Source organism: Thamnophis elegans, chromosome 8, assembly GCF_009769535.1.
Source record: "Thamnophis elegans isolate rThaEle1 chromosome 8, rThaEle1.pri, whole genome shotgun sequence".
NCBI lineage: Eukaryota > Metazoa > Chordata > Lepidosauria > Squamata > Colubridae > Thamnophis > Thamnophis elegans.
In genome coordinates this window covers 78,147,072-78,163,530 of record NC_045548.1, presented here as the reverse complement: position 1 = coordinate 78,163,530, position 16,459 = coordinate 78,147,072, and the positions used below count along the sequence as shown (strand labels likewise).

Sequence of the window (16,459 nt, the reverse complement as noted above, 5' to 3'; positions counted from 1 at the left end):
AAAACTTTGGTTCAGTGCGGTCTGCAAGCTCACTCCTAGGCTCTACTACCTGAAACTTTCCAATGGATATTTGCTCCCATCACACAATCTAGATTTCTATATATATAGCTATAAAATATATTTATTTGTCTAAAACCACAAGTTCGCGTCAGGGTTTCCGACTCCTTTTGGACACCAGATGCGGCTGACACTTATCTAGCGCTAATTTATTGCTGACCGTTGGTTGACCAGATTCTTGTGTACAAGCCTGAGCAATAAATCATCTTAAGTAGAACTTAATTTATGGTCTGATGGCCTTCATTCCATTCCCAGCTGAAATCCCAACAGGATTTTTTTTTCATTCAGAGATAACTTTCCTACTTTTTGAGAGTTGCTTCAGCTGCCGGTTTAATGGACCTGTTTTACTCTCTTCTTCCTCTCCTTGAAACAAACTCAACAGGTTTTCCAAGTCAGCCTGCTTAATTAAAAAGCATACGGCCTTCCCACAGGTTTCCTTTTCCCTCTCATATTTCTCTTTTTCTATTTTCACAATCCCCAAACCATCAGCCGCTCAGGGGAGTCACACACAGTTTGTGCAACTAGGCTGTGAAGAAAACCACAGCGGAGCCAAATATAAATCCCAGTCCAGATATTTGGGGATTTAGGCGGTGAAAAAGTCTAAAGAACCTCTTCTGTGGGTGTGGCCTGTTTTGTGGGAGTGGCTTTCCGGCCATGTGACTGGGTGGGCGTGGCCAACTTGTAAAATGTGGTGAAACTCACTTAACAACGCTCTTGCTTAGCAATCAAAATGTTGGCTCAGAAACTCAGTCTTAAAGCTGTCAGTTACAAGACCCTTGCACCCCTAACCCTTTAGGGGGAAAAAAACCCCAGGGGTGTTCAAAGTTGAGAGCTTTAAGACTTGTGGACTTCAACTCCCAGAATTCCTCCTCCAGTCATGTTGGCTCAGGAACTCTGGCATTGAAGTGTGCAAGTCTTAAAGCTGTCAAGTTACAAGACCCTCGCACCCGTAGCCCTTTAGAAAAAAACAACAACCCAGGGGTGTTCAAACTTGACAGCTTTAAGACTTGTGGACTTCAACTCCCAGAATTCCTCCTCTGGCTCTTCATCTTGATGATGTGAGGACGGGCGGGGGGAGGGAGCTGGAACCGGTTCTAAACAGCACGGTAGATTTGTGGGACCTCTTCTGTAGAAGAGGTTAGAACTGGCAGGAACCCTGTTTGCACGTCACCTAAAGGCATATCGGAAAACCACAAATGTTCCAAAGTGTAGACTTTCATGGCTTCACTATCATGTTTCTGGTTTAGGGGAGTTGGCTAAACCCCAGACAGATTACACAACAGAGCCAAACGAGAAAACAAAAAAACAGAATTAGCATTTATGCAAAAGAACAGAGTCTTCTGTAAACCATTGTAGGAAGCTAGCGCCCACCAGCCCGGCCCCCTCCTAGAAAAATGAAATATTTTAAGAAATATTAAAAGGGCAGAATATTTCCCCTAAAAGGGAGGCAGAAACTCATCCCCCCACACCTTTGTAAATGGGCCATTAAGGTCTATTCTACATAATTAAGATCTAACTCCTTCAGGAGAGCCGTAATAGGAATCCCAAAGTCCTTTCATTACATCATCACCCAGCAAGGCTCAACCAAGCCTGGGATTCAGGACTGCATGGCCCCATGGGAGTCTGACAATCAATCAGAATTCAAGCTCAAATTTAAAGCCCAACAGAGGGTATAAATCTATCTATCTATCTATCTATCTATCTATCTATCTATCTATCTATCTATCTATCTATCTATCTATCATCTATCTATCTATCTATCATCTATCTCCCTCTCTCTCTGTCTCTCTCTCTCTATCTATCATCTATCTATCATCTATCTATCATCTATCTATCATCTCTCTCTCTCTCTCTCTCTCTCTCTCTCTCTCTCTCTCCCACCCACCCACCCACTCTCTCTGTCTCTCTCTCTGCATTTCTAGGGACGTGGTGGCTCAGTGGCTAAGATGCTGAGCTTGTCAATCAGAAAAGTTGGCAGTTCGGCGGTTTGAATCCTTAGCGCCGCGAAACGGAGTGAGCTCCCGTGACTTGTCCCAGCTTCTGCCAACCTAGCAGTTCGAAAGCACGTAAAAAATGCAAGTAGAAAAATAGGGGCCGCCTTTGGTGGGAAGGGAACAGCGTTCCGTGCGCCTTCAGCATTTAGTCATGCCGGCCACATGACCACAGAGACGTCTTTGGACAGCGCTGGCTCTTCGGCTCTGAAACAGAGATGGGCACCCTAGAGTCAGGAACGACTAGGACATATGTGCAACGGGAACCTCTACCTTTACCTTTATGGTCGAAGATAATCTTCCAAAACGAGGAGAAAGCTTCCCATACATACCTGGGAGCATTCCTTTGTTGGTAATTATGACTGCCTAAATTCCTGGTCAAAATTCCAGCGTTGAAACCTAACTGTGGCTCTCAATCCTTTTGCATGTTCAGCCCTGTAACTACTTAACATAACAAGCCCAAGATATTTGGGGCCTAAGGGAGGCGACTCAAACGTTCTTCTGTTTTTGTACATTACAGAAAAGAGAGAAAAGGAATTTCTCGCTGAAGGCGAAAAGAAAAAAAAATAAAAATGGGTGTTTTGTTCGATATGGAAAAAAAGAATACCAGCCATAAACGATATGCTCACGTCAATAGGAAACGCAAACCCATCACAGGTATTAAGAAACAGACCTCTTCCCTTAGGCTGAAAAATTCACTGTGTTGGTGAACAGCTTGGTCCCCCTCTTCAGGGGTGGGTTTCAGAATTTTTACCAAGGGTTCCTCTGCCCAGTTGCTTTCAGCCCTCTCTAAGCGGTTTACAGAGTCAGCATATCGCCCCCAACAACAATCCGGGTCCTCATTTCACCCACCTCGGAAGGATGGAAGGCTGAGTCAACCCTGAGCCGGTGAGATTTGAACAGCCGAACTGCTGAACTGCAGTCAGCTGAAGTAGCCTGCAGTGCTGCATTTAACCACTGCGCCACCTCGGCTCTCTCGGGTATGGCCTAGATGGCCTCCTGCACCACGGCCGGGGTGGCGGTGGGGAGGAATCTATCTTCTTCTTCTTTTTAATCTATTTTTATTCTATCTTCTATTTTTATTCTATTGTTGTCCTAGGTCCATTCCACTGATGGGTTTCAAAAATTTCCACTACTGGTTCGGTGGGCGTGGCTAGTTGGGGGGCATTTGACTGAGTGGGCATGGCCAACTTGACATCACTCACACCCATGCCTGCTCAGTCACATGACCCCACCACCACCAAGCCACGCCCACAGGAAAAGGTAGGAATTTTTTTTTAGGATTTCTCCCTATCTACCCCCGTCCTCCCTTTGCCCCATGGATAATGTTCCTCCAGGCCTTCCTGTCTGGAGTCCATTGAAGCTCATGCCGACTGCTTTGGTGACTCCATCCAGCCACCTCCTTCTCTGCCGTCCCCTTCTTCTTCTTTTGCCCTCCATCGTTCCCAGCATGAGGCTCTTCTCCAGGGAGTCCTTCTTCCTTCTCATTAGGTGGCCAAAGCATTTGAGTTTCCTCTCCAGGATCTGGCCTTCTAAAGAGCAGTCAGGGTTGATCTCCTCTAGGACTGACCGGTTGGATGGCCTTGCAGACCAAGGGAAAATCAAGGATTATAATCTTAATTTCCACATCCATTCCAGGCCGTCTTGGGGGGGGTGGGGTGTTAATTCTGGGCGTCAAAGTCCACCCATCTTAAACTTGCTAAAATTGACAAACCACACCTCTAGAAGACAGGACATCGAATTCCACGTGGCTTATGGGCTAGGAGAGATGGAGAAGGCGAGATCATTAAAAGAGAAAAACCAAGAGCATCCTTAACTTGTGGCCAAGTCAGAGTGGGAGGAGTTTAAAAAAAACAGTAGCAAAGCATTTTTGTATAATACACAAAGTGGTAGCACCTTAAGCCTTGTAATTAAGTTCCAGATATTAAATCAGAGGGTATATTTAGGCTTGGCCGTGATAAGCAGATATATGCATATACAAAAAAAAAAAAAAAGAATATCTACATAAAGACTGGTGTATAAACTTTTCATTAGGTGGACGTGGTAACAAACAGCCTCATTTTCATGCCTCCGTTGGGAATTCCCCAGGGGGAATTCTGGGAGTTGAAGTCCACAAGTCTTAAAATGGCCAACTTTGAACACCCCTGCTGTTGGGTGTGCATGTCTAGTTTCTTTCCTGTCCTCAGAGAGTTGTGAGAGATCAGTGATGGATAATCTTTTTGTTGTTGTGTGCTGAAAGCCTGTGTCTCTGCACACCCATAATGCAGTGCACATACCCCTCCCCCTCCTCTTGCGCATGTGCATGCAACCCCCCCGCGCTACACACCCCGTGTACGCATGTGTGACCCCCCACTCCTGTGCGCCGTTTTGAGCCTAGCGGGCCTCCCTGAAGCCTCCTGGGACCAGAAACGGGGCACGGGTTAGCATGCCGTGCCCCACTGCAACTCCACCCTGCCCCACAGCGCATGCGTATGCATCTCCTGCATTTACCCCACGCCCTCATGCATGCCTGGTAGAGAACTAAAAATCAGATGACTGGCGGGTGGCACGCGTGCGTGCGCGGTGCAGCTGAGCGGGGATGACCGCTCGTGTGCCTGCAGAGAGGGCTCCGTGTGCCACCTGTGGCCCGCATGCCATAGGTGATAGGTGGTACCAAATGACGAAGCCTGTGGAAACTGTCCTGATTTATAGAATAAAGGCAGTCCTCGACTTACAACCATTCATTTAGCGGCCGTTACAACAAGCACGGAAAAAAGTGACTTACGGCCGGGTTTTCTCCCACTGTTGCAGCATCTTGATGATCAAAGTTCAGAAGCTTGGCAATTGTCTCGTATTTATGACGGTCGCTGAGTCCCGTGGTCATGTGATCCCCCTTTGCCGACCTTCCGCTCAGCAAAGCCAACAGGGCAAACCAGATTCACTTAACAACCGTGTTCCTAACTTAACAAGGGCAGTGATTCACTTAACAAGCGGGCAAGAAAGCTCCTAAAACAGGGCCTAAACTCACTTGGCAACAGAAATGTGGGACTCAGGTTCTTTGTCTTTTCCAAATTATAAACGGTGGGTTAATAGATTTTGCCAGGCTTTCATAGCAATAGCAATAGCAGTTAGACTTATATACCGCTTCATAGGGCTTTCAGCCCTCTCTAAGCAGTTTACAGAGTCAGCATATTGCCCCCAACAACAATCCGGGTCCTCATTTTACCCACCTCGGAAGGATGGAAGGCTGAGTCAACCCTGAGCCGGTGAGATTTGAACCGCCGAACTGCAGCTTAGTAGTCAGCTGAAGTGGCTGCAATACTGTACTCTAACCACTGCGCCACCTCAGCTCATTCATCTCACCCCTGCACTCTCCTCTTCAACTGATTTCGACCTGGTCTTGTGCACCGGGTTGTGGTGGGTTTCATATGACTTCGCAACTAACAACAACAACAATCCTTGATTCTGTTTTTGTAAATTAGACAGTCTCATTGTTACAGGAATGGCTTGTACATCAAAAGTAGAGGTGATATTCTGCCAGTTTGCACCAGTTCAGGCAAATAGTAGTGGCAGTGACACAAGGCTTTGCCCACTCACCCAAATGTCATCGCAGACCCTCTGCGCGCATGCCAAGATGTGGTACACACACTCCCGCTACCAAACTTTTAGTGAAGAAAAGAGGATAGCATTACTGACACAAAGGCAGTGGTTAAATTCAGCAGGTTAGCCCAAAGCCCCAATTTTGAGCAGAAATTTTGAGTAGTTGGGAGAACCCGCAAATACCACCTCTGGCTGGCCCCGCCCCCATCTATTCTCTGCCTCTTGAGTCCCAGCTGATCAGGAGGGAATGGGGATTTTGCAGTGTCCTTCCCCCAGGATTAGCCCCAATTTTGGGCACTCCCCAAGGCAAAAGCTGTGGGGTGGCTAAGGCGATTCCGATTGGAGAGAGGGGAAGAACTGCGGTGGGAGGGCAGAAAGGCTGGGGTTAGGAGGCGCGACCCCTTGCTCTGCCTCTCTCCCCACGCCAGAGGGTCGTCCCGTTAATCAAGAGGGAGGGGGCTCCCCAATTCTGCTCGGGGAGGGGGGCTCTCCAAGGCAAAATCCGTGGGGCGGATAGGGGACCCCGACTGGAGAGAAGGTGGGAGGGTAGAAAGATGAATTAGGAGGCGCGACCCCCGTCTCAGCCCTTCTCCCCACCCCCGAGGCTCTCCTCCGGCGCAAGGATGAAGCAAGACGCCGCAGAGGCTGGTCTCCGGCCGTTCCGCAGGGCAGGGCGAGGCGTCCCCGGCTGCTCACTCCGCCCTCGAAGCGCGGTGCTTAAAACGCCGAGCGATGCTGGCGCCGCCGCCTCTCCTTCCTTCTCCTCCTCCGATCCGTTCAGCTGCCACCGGCCGCGCATCATGAAGCCGCTCTTCGCCGCGCTGCTGGCCGGCCTCCTCTGCACGCAGACAGGTAAGGCTTTCCAAGGTCCAAGGTTTGGGGCTGCGTCCTAGGAACCGCACCGTGATGCTGCAATTCGTGTCGGGGGCAGATCGGAGGCGATCCCAGCCGGGCGGTGGGGTCCTAAGGAGCCCGGGGCGCTGAAGTACCCCCGATTAAGGTGGGATGCGAAGATCTGGGCGACCTGCAAATGGCAGGCTCGGTTAAATGTTGGGTTGTCAAAAAAAAAAACGCGGTCCGGTTATTGCGCTTGGTGGTCGGGATTTCATTTCTCAACCCGCAGTTGTTATTTTGGATGGAGGGTGGGGTATTGAAAGAACAGATTGACAGAGTGGGAATCTAGTTGCAGGTCATAGCAATAGCAATAGCAGTTAGACTTATATACCGCTTCATAGGGCTTTCAGCCCTCTCTAAGCGGTTTACAGAGTCAGCATGTTGGCCCCACAGTCTGGGTCCTCATGTCACCCACCTCGGAAGGATGGAAGGCTGAGTCAACCCTGAGCTGGTGAGATTTGAACCGCCGAACTGCAGAACTGCAGTCAGCTGAAGTAGCCTGCAGTGCTGCACTCTAACCACTGCACCACCTCGGCTCTTCTTGTCCAACCCCTCACTCAAGCGGGAGACCCTACACCATTTCTGACAGATGCCAGTCCAGCCTCTCCTTGAAAGCCTGCAGTGATGAAGCTCCCACAACTTCTGTTCCATGGGTTGATTGTCCCCACTGTCAGGAAATTCCTCCTTATTTCCAGGTTGAATCTCTCCTTGGCCGGTTTCCATCCATTGTTCCTTGTCTGGCCTTCAGGTGCTTTGGAGAATAGCTTGACCCCCTTCCTCCTCTCTGGGGCAGCCCCTCAAATATTGGAAGGCTGCTATCATGTCTCCCCTGGTCCTTCTCTTCACTAGACTAGCCAGGCCCAGTTCCTGCAAACGTTCTTCATATATTTTAGCCTCCAGCCCCCTAATCATCTTCTTTTGCTCTTCTCTGCATTCTTTCTTTAAAAGATCTCTCTAAAGCTTTTTACAAACGGCTCTTTGGCATCCTGATTCAACCTGGTTTAAGCCAACTATGGTTTCTTCAATGACCCGCATTGTCCTGGTGCCAAGGACAGCCCGACTTTGAAACTCAATTGACGTACCAGACTGAAAGAGTTAAAATGCGCTTGGGTGGTTGAGGTCCATGATTAAACAAGCCATCGAGTACATAAACCTGAACGATTAGGGTTAGTTAGCGGGTCGGAGCATTACACAACCTTGCATCAGTTAGGAAAACTACAGCGGGGGTCACCGAGCAGGTGTGTTGTGCGAACTTGCTTTGGTTTCAGGAAGGAAGGAAAAACAAGTCTCTGTAGACACATATTTGTAGAATGGAGGGGATATCAGGTGGTCATCTAGCCCAACCTTCTCCATCCTTTGCAGACAAAAGAGTTTGCAAGATGCCCCTTTGGGAAGATGCTTTTTTTTTTGTGGCCACTCAGTAGCGGTGGCAAGGGAAAGAACGTCCAACTTTTGTATTTCTATTGTTTTATTATTATTATTTTAAATATTCTGAGCTGCCCCAGAGTTACTCTGCAGTAAAATGAGTGGTTGGTCAATTTAATGGATGGATGGATGGATGGATGGATGGATGGATGGATGGATGGACAGACGGACAGACAGAGACAGATACAGGTAGTCCTCGACTTACAACAGTTCACTTAATGACTGTTCAAAGTTGCATTGGCATTAGTGACCGTTTTTCACACTTACATTCCTGGCAACATGATCAAACAGTCACATGTTCAAACAGTCACATGATCAAAAGTCTTGAGGCTTGGGAACTGGCTCCCATTTATGACGGTTGAGGTCTCCCTGGGGTCACAGGATTCCCTTCAGTGACCTTCTTGGTAGAGAAGGTAGAGTAAGGCCTTAACATCAAACCTCAAAAGTTTTTACTTTTTACATAATCGTATCAACTGTCCATTTCTATAACTACAAACTTTTTTTAAACAAAGTTTTTATTAGATAAACATTAAAAACATTGGACATATTTATTATATTACCATCATCATGCCTCCACTTTTATTTGACTATAATTATTTAAATGTCCTAAAGTATTCCAATATTTAATACATAACCACATGCTGGCATTTCATTTACTTATTTATAAAATCCTCCCTTAACATTAAATCCTCATATCCTGTTTTAGCTAAACATCCATAATATTTAATACCAAAGTTTTCTAATCCTCCATGTATATAATTTATTATCATTATCCTTTCTTTATTTAACTATATCCTATATCATAACATTTCCCCCCTATTAGTTAAAATTTAACTGTGACTAATTTTGTTTTTTTTTATTATTATTGTTATTAATAATCTTTATATATAGTCCAAAAATATTTCTAACCTTCCCTTCTCATATCCGATTATTACTTATCATAACAACAATGTTTTTTATTAGATAAACATTAAAAACATTGGACATTGTGCAATGTTTTTAATGTTAGTGCGACATTTCTGGCATAAACATTTCCATATAATGTTTGGATCTTACAACAATTGCACTTTATATCCATTACTTAGGGGTGTCCGTTACCTGTCCGTTGATCCCTTCTTTTATAGAATTACTAATCATACAAATACGTATCCAATTCCTACCTATCACACATTTTTAATACCATCTTTTCTAATTCATAGCTTGTCTGTTGTTTTTCTGTCCCGGCCTTTCCCCCTCGTTTCTAACCATCGGTACCATTTACATCTATAACAACTGACTTATTGAATTAGCAAAAAGAAAATCAAACTTTCCTTTTTTTCCCCCCTCACCCCAAGCAGAAAGTCCAGATGTGGTTTCCAAGTAAAAACAAACCTGTTTGCATTTTGTTTCCCTGGAACAAAACCGTCAATTTAGCCGTCTCTGCTAATCTCCATCCATCTTTACTTCCAAATATTTCCTGTAGCTATTTACCTGCAGGGGTTTGCATGCGAGGGCGAGACGGATGGGTGGGGCACAGCCTGGCGGGTCAGCAGCTGGCATCCTGGGCCTCGAAGCCGCCCTCCTTGGAGACTCTCTATCATTTTGTCCTTAATTGCTGCATGCCATCAAATAGGCTGGCAATAAGGAGCATCCTAGCCAGGGTGGGGAACAGGGCACCTGCCTTATTTTCCACCCCTCCCTGTAAAAAAAGGGCTTAAGGGGTGGCGTGGAGGTATAGAGAGAAGTAGGGCAGCCCGCCGTCCTGTGTCACCCTGAAGTCTGCATGACGCTTGAGTCAGCTTTCGGAAGTCACAAGATGCTTCGTCAACCTCCCTTTGGGGGAAACGTCTCTCTGCTGACCTACCTCAATATATAGATGGTGAGTTCTAGTTCCACTTTAGTTATGAAAGCTGACTGGATGACTTTTGGCCAATCACCAGGAGACAGTGAGTTCTAGTCCCACCTTAAGCATGAAAGCCAGATCCTCACAGCAAAATGTCTTTCTCTATTCCTAGGTCTGGGGTGTGTGTGTGTGTGTGTGTGTGTGTGTGTGTGTGTGTGTGTGTGTGAAAATGAGAAACAAAACTCTCACCTTTGCTACCCGCCTGGAGATTGTGTAAACTGTAGCATCGTCACTGCAGATGCGGATTTAAGTAGGGATTTTGGAAAGACGCTGCCAGGCAATTACAACAGGCTGTTAGTAAGAGCAAACAACAACAAGGTGAAGTCATTGCAATCTGCACCACACCTTCAAGCAAACACACACAAGCACAAACACACAGGTTGTCCTGTGCACATCCCGCCCAGCCAAATTCTTTTTCTTCCCAAAGGAACAGAGCAAACAGCCGCCCTGAGTTCTTGGGAGAAGGGCGGCATATAAATCGAATAAGCCTAAACTGCTTGGGAGAAGTTTCTGGGAGTTAATTACAAGATGAGAAAGGGTTGGGTTTCCTTCTCTTCCTCCCCAGTTGTTGTTGTTGTTGTTGTTGTTGTTGTTCTTCTTCTTCTTCTTCTTCTTCTTCTTCTTCTTCTTCTTCTTCTTCTTCTCCTCCTCCTCCTCCTCCTCCTCCTCCTCCTTCCTCCTTCCTCCTTCCTCCTCCTCCTTTATTTCTTCTTCCTCCTCCTCCTTTCTTCTTTTTTCTTCTTTCTTCTTCTCTTCCTCCTGCTCCTCCTTCTCCTTCTTCCTCTTTCTTCTTCATCTTCTCCTCCTCCTGCTCTTCCTGCTCCTCCTTCCTCTTTCTTCTTCTTCCTCTTCTCCTCCTCCTCCTCCTCCTTCCTCCTTCCTCCTCCTCCTTTCTTTCTTTCTCCTTCCTCCTCCTCCTCCTTCTTTCTTCTTTCTTCTTCTTCTTCAGCTCCTCCTTCTCCTTTCTTCTTTCTTCTACTTCTCCTCCTTCCTCTTCTTTTTTCTTCTTTCTTCTTCTCTTCCTCCTGCTCCTCCTTCTTCTTCTTCCTCTTTCTTCTTCATCTCCTCCTCCTGCTCCTGCTCTTCCTCCTCCTCCTCCTGCTCCTCCTGCTCCTCCTCCTCCTCCTCCTCCTCCTCCTCCTCCTCCTCCTCCTCCTTCTTCTTCTTCTTCACAGACCCTACCCACCCACCCCACAGTCTGTTTCTGTTGCTTCCCCCTGGGAGAAAGTTTTGAAGTATCTCTAGCAGGATTGCCAGATTCTGCAACAGCTTTGTCCCCTAGGCCATCCATCTGGTAAACTGCCCAGATTTGTTTTTCTTGCTAGAATGTACATGCACACATCTGGAGTAGACTGTGTTGTTTCTCCGTGTAATATAATATATGCGACTACAGGCATAATTTTGTATTTATTTATTTGTTTAGTCATGTTTATGTAGTGTATATTGGAAGTGGTGGCCTTTTGAGAGCTGCATGCAACAACATTTCATTTTAAGGTGTTCTGAGTAGTGTACATTTAAAGTGACAATACAGTTGGTCTATGTCAAGGTCTTCTCCTTCTCCTCCACATCCTACTCCTCCTCTTTCTTTTTCTCCCCTTCCTCCTCCACAATCCCCACTCCCTTCTAGCACTGCTGATGTTACCCAGTTGGGTTATGAAACATCTGTTAGAAAAAAACCAAGCTCAGGGAGCAGCAAGGACCCCCAAATCCTTCTCTTTCTCCTTCTCCTCCCTCGTCCTCCTCTCTGCAAATCCTACTCCCTTCTAGCACTGATGATGTTACCCAGTTGGGTTATGAAACATCTGTTAGAAAAAAACCAAGCTCAGGGAGCAGCAAGGACCCCACAGTCATCCTCCTCTTCCTCTTCCCCGTCTTCGTCCTCCCTCCTCCTTCTCTTCCTTCTCCTCCTCCTTTCCCTGCTCTTCATCCTACTCCCCCTCCTTTTTCTTCCTCGTCTTCCCCTTTCCCTTCTTCCTGTTGTCCTTCCTCCTCCACAAACCCCACTTCCTTCTAGCATGGACGTTCCCTCATTGGATCATGAAACATCTGCAAGGAAAAAAAGCCAAGTTCAGAGAGCACCAAGGACCCCACAGTCCTCCCCCTCCCTCTCCTCCTTTTCTTCCTCCTCTTCCTCCTCTTCCTCCCCTTCTATCTCCTCCTCCCCCTCCTCTTCCTCCTCCTCTCCCATCATTTGCCCAGTTGCATTTCCACCCAGGCCTTCTCCACTCCCTTGGACTTCCAACCAAGGCGTCCTTCTGCCCATCCAACTCCCCAGTTGTCTTCAAATCTAGTGAGGGAACTCTTCTACACCAGCCCAGAGGTCTTCAACGTGGGAGGTACAAAACTGGAACGGTTGGGATGGCCTCACCCATAATGCTGAGCAAAGCACACCAGTTGGAAAACTCTCTGGCCCTACATCTTTGCTAAGGGTTCATTTCAAAAAGAATTCAGCTGTCAGCGTTCCAAGTATCATGTAGAATTAAATCAGAGTCCAAGGCAAAACGATCCTTAAAGTTCCAATTTAATAAATCACACATCTTGGCATTGTGCTATGAAATCCCAATTCTGGAAATGAGGTCAGAATTCCACCAAGGTAAAAGTTCATGATCTTGTCCCCACACCCACAATCCATCACATGGTCCAATCTTCTTCTTCCACGCTGGCGTCTCCACCCAGCTGCTTCCGGTCAGGTGTCAAAGTATGGAGACAAAAGATGACCTTGGCTTCTAGTAAAGAATGAAAAACAATACATTCCACAATCCTACTCCTGTCTATTCCCCCCTCCCATCGACTATACTAATGAAGCAGCATATTGAAATAAGAGAAAGTGTGGCAGGCCAAAATTCTAAAAGGAATATAATTGCAGGCCTGACATCAGCAGCTGAACACATCCACAAATACCAACAGACAAGATCTAAATGAAAGATGAAAAGTTTTTGGTTTTGTAAGACATGCACTCATTCAACCACAAACCCCAAATGCTGGGAATGTATTAGTGTTTGCGTTCAGACCACAAGCCACCTCCAACAATGCTAAGGAATCTGAAATTGAAATTTAATAAATTTGTATGCCACCCAATCTCGTAGGACTCTGGGCGGCTTACAGAGACAAGATAAAAAAGTTAAAAATCAGGAATAAAAAGACACAGTTATTAAAAATAACACACCATCCATCCTGTCTAGATGGGGCTGGACAGGAATCTGGAGAAAGCCATCGTTCTGGATAGATCCAAATAGATAGATCCACCCTAGATGATAGGCTCAAGATCCAGGTGGATCTTGACAGACTTGAACCCTGGGCCCTATCTAACAAAACGAAACTCAATGCAGAGAAAAGTCAAGTCTTACACTTAGGCAAGAAAAACCAAAAGGACACATATAGACAGGGTGAAACCAGGCTAAATAGCAGGAACTGTGAGAGGGAGTCCTAAGTGGACAATTAAATGAGTCAACAGTGTGTGGTGGCAGCCAAAAAAGCCAACGCAACCCTGAGTTGCATTAACAGAGGGATACAATCAAGATCAAGTGAGGAATAAAAATCACCCTATAAAGCCTTAGGAAGACCACACCTAGAATGCTGCACCCAGTTTTGGTCACCACACTGTAAAAAAGATGTGGAGACTATAGAAAGACTGCAGAGAAGAGCAACCGGGATGATGAGGGAATGGCGGTTAAAACATACGATGAACGGTTGCAGGAACTGGGCATGGCTAGTCAAGAGAAGGACCAGGGGAGATATGGTAGCAGAGAAGAGGGGATGTCAACTGTTTTCCAAAGCCCCTGAAGGCCAGACAAGGAAGAATGGATGGAAACTGGTCAGGGAGAGATTCAACCTGGAAATGAGGAGGGATTTTCTGACAGTGAGAACAATCAACCCATGGAACAGAAGTTGCCTTCGGAAGTTGTGGGAGCTTCATCACTTTTAAGAAGAGGCTGGATTGCCATTTGTCAGAAATGGTGTAGGCTATCCTGCTTGAGCAGGGGGTTGGACTAGATGACCTATAAGGTCCCTTCCAACTCTGATATTCTCTTAAATCTGTCAAATAGAGATCCTTGGTTGTATAAATAGAAGAACAGAACCAAAACCACGTGAAGTGTTAGTAGTGAAGTCTTATGAAGCCTTAGTAAGGCCACACCTGGAGCATTGTATCCAGTTTTGGTCCCCACATTACAAAAAAGATGTTGAGACTTTGGAAAAAGGGCCGAGAAGAGCAACCAAGTTGATTAAAGGCCTGGATGCTAAAACTTGAAGAACGATTGCAATAGCAATAGCAATAGCAGTTCGACTTATCTACCACTTCATAGGGCTTTCAGCCCTCTCTAAGCAGTTTACAGAGTCAGCATATTGCCCCCACAGTCATTATTTTATTTATTTATTTTATTTATTATTTTATTTATTTTATTTATTTTATTTATTTTATTTATTTTATTATTTATTTTATTTATTTTATTTATTTTATTTATTTTATTTATTTTATTTATTTTATTTTATTTATTTTATTTATTTTATTTATTTTATTTATTTTATTTATTTTATTTATTTTATTTTATTTTATTTATTTTATTTATTTTATTTATTTTATTTATTTTATTATTTTATTTTATTTTATTTATTATTTTATTTTATTATTTATAATGCTTATAATGCTTTGCAAAATTGCTGGGGTCTCTGTTCATTTCATGACGTGACTTGAATGCAAGTGTGTGTGCTTTTTTCTGGTGATCCTTTGCAGTGTCTTCACTCTTCTGCTTCGTATGCGACAAAGTGGACGATAACAACAAATGCTATCGAACAAAGCAGTGTGGGGACACCGACCGCTACTGCATAACAAAATATTTTGGTGGAGGTTCTGGTAAGTGAGTTGTTCATTCTAGAATTCTAGCAATGGGATGGGATGGGATAGGATAGAGGATATAAGATATAGGACATAGAAAATATGGAGTGGACTGGACTGGACTGGACTGGACTGGATTGGACTGGACTGGACTGGACTGGAATAGAATAGAATAGAATAGAATCTCTGGGAAATTCTGGAATTTTAGGTCTACATGTCTTAAACTTGCCAAGTTTAGGAAATGCTTCCTTAAACGTTTAAACTTTGATAGTACAATTTCTCCCCCTATATTTTGGCCTTCAATGAGAGTAGATGTATATATCTATTTGGAAGATATGAAGGCCCTTCCCTGAAAAGGAACCAACAATTCCAGAGACTTTCTTTTCTTTATTTTTTTTATTAAGAATGTTAATTACAATAGTGAATTATTGTAAATTGGACAAACAAAAGAGAATGGAAAGAAAGCATAAAAAGGGCTGTAAAGAAGAAAAAGAAAGAGAAAATATAATAAAGAAAAACAATATCCGTCCGTCTGTCCGTCTGTCTGTCGTTCCAATCTTTATCAGAACTATAAGCAAATTGAAGAACTGTTCAGCCCCTAAGGTTAGACAGATATCTCTTCATTCCACATCCCACTTATCTGTAAGCAAAGTGAAACAGCATCAACTTTTCAATCCCGGTGTCATTAAAATATCCATAAAGGGTTAGCAATAGCAATAGCAGTTAGACTTATATACCGCTTCATAGGGCTTTCAGTCCTCTCTGAGCGGTTTACAGAGTCAGCATATCGCCCCCAACAACAATCCGGGTCCTCATTTTACCCACCTCGGAAGGATGGAAGGCTGAGTCAACCTTGAGCCGGTGAGATTAGAACCGCTGAACTGCAGATAACAGTCAGCTGAAGTGGCCTGCAGTACTGCACCCTAACCACTGCGCCACCTCGGTTGCCAAAACTTTTTTTAAAAATGAGTCTTACTTTAACTTTGAACAATTAAACCAACTTTGCATGCCTTCCTTTTCGTCCTAACAAAAAATCTTGATCAAATAAACCAACTTTATATGCCTTCCTTTACTAATTCTAGTTAAGATAATTCTTTTTTTTTTTTAAATAGTTGAGTTCTTTTTCCAGGGAGTGGGCAGCCAGAACACCCAAACTTATGATTTCAATCAGCTATTCTTGGAGGGGAGGGGAAATGATTGAAACAAAACAATCAAGTTGATTTCCTTCCTCTCCTGCAGGTGAAAGACACAGGCAACTGATCTCCAAAGATTGCTCTGCCCATTGTCCTTCCATGGAACTCGATATCGGCTTGATGGCTTTCTCAGTGAACTGCTGTGAAGATTCCTTCTGCAATACGAGTGGGGCTGTCAGTGTGAAGACGAGTTCCTTGTTGCTACTGGTGGGCTCCTTGGCCAGTATCTTCTACATCATGGGAGCCAATCTGTGATGAGAGACTGCATGAGCTCGTGGCGGCTCTCCCAGGGAGGACTCAAACCTAACCTGGGAAAATTGTAGGTTAAAAAGGATTTCCCTCCTGCTTAGCAATAGCAGTTAGACTTATATACCGCTTCATAGGGCTTTCAGCCCTCTCTAAGCGGTTTACAGAGTCAGCATATTGCCCCCAACAACAATCCGGGTCCTCATTTTACCCACCTCGGAAGGATGGAAGGCTGAGTCAACCCTGAGCCGGTGAGATTTGAACAGCCGAAGTGCAGAACTGCAGTCAGCTGAAGTGGCCTGCAGTGCTGCATTTAACCACTGCACCACCTCGGCTCATTGGCTCTGCCTTCAATTCT

General features: G+C 45.1%; 1 protein-coding gene across 1 annotated transcript; it reads left to right on the top strand.

Moving 5' to 3' along the window:
* The first annotated feature begins 6,427 nt into the window (after positions 1–6,427).
* On the top strand, positions 6,428–16,110 carry LOC116512208 (lymphocyte antigen 6E-like). Its single transcript, XM_032222552.1, has 3 exons — positions 6,428–6,479; positions 14,561–14,680; positions 15,902–16,110. The coding sequence occupies exons 1-3, from the start codon at positions 6,428–6,430 to the stop codon at positions 16,108–16,110; spliced, it is 381 nt and encodes a 126-aa protein (XP_032078443.1).
* The last annotated feature ends 349 nt before the right edge of the window (positions 16,111–16,459 follow it).

What these genes read in the sequence shown, in the direction of transcription:
- LOC116512208 (XM_032222552.1), top strand. Translation starts at nt 6,428, where the DNA reads ATGAAGCCGCTCTTCGCCGCGCTGCTGGCCGGCCTCCTCTGCACGCAG. An exon ending in CCTCCTCTGCACGCAGACAG is followed by an intron (nt 6,480 to 14,560) that starts GTAAGGCTTTCC and finishes GATCCTTTGCAG; the next exon opens with TGTCTTCACTCTTCTGCTTC. An exon ending in ATATTTTGGTGGAGGTTCTG is followed by an intron (nt 14,681 to 15,901) that starts GTAAGTGAGTTG and finishes CCTCTCCTGCAG; the next exon opens with GTGAAAGACACAGGCAACTG.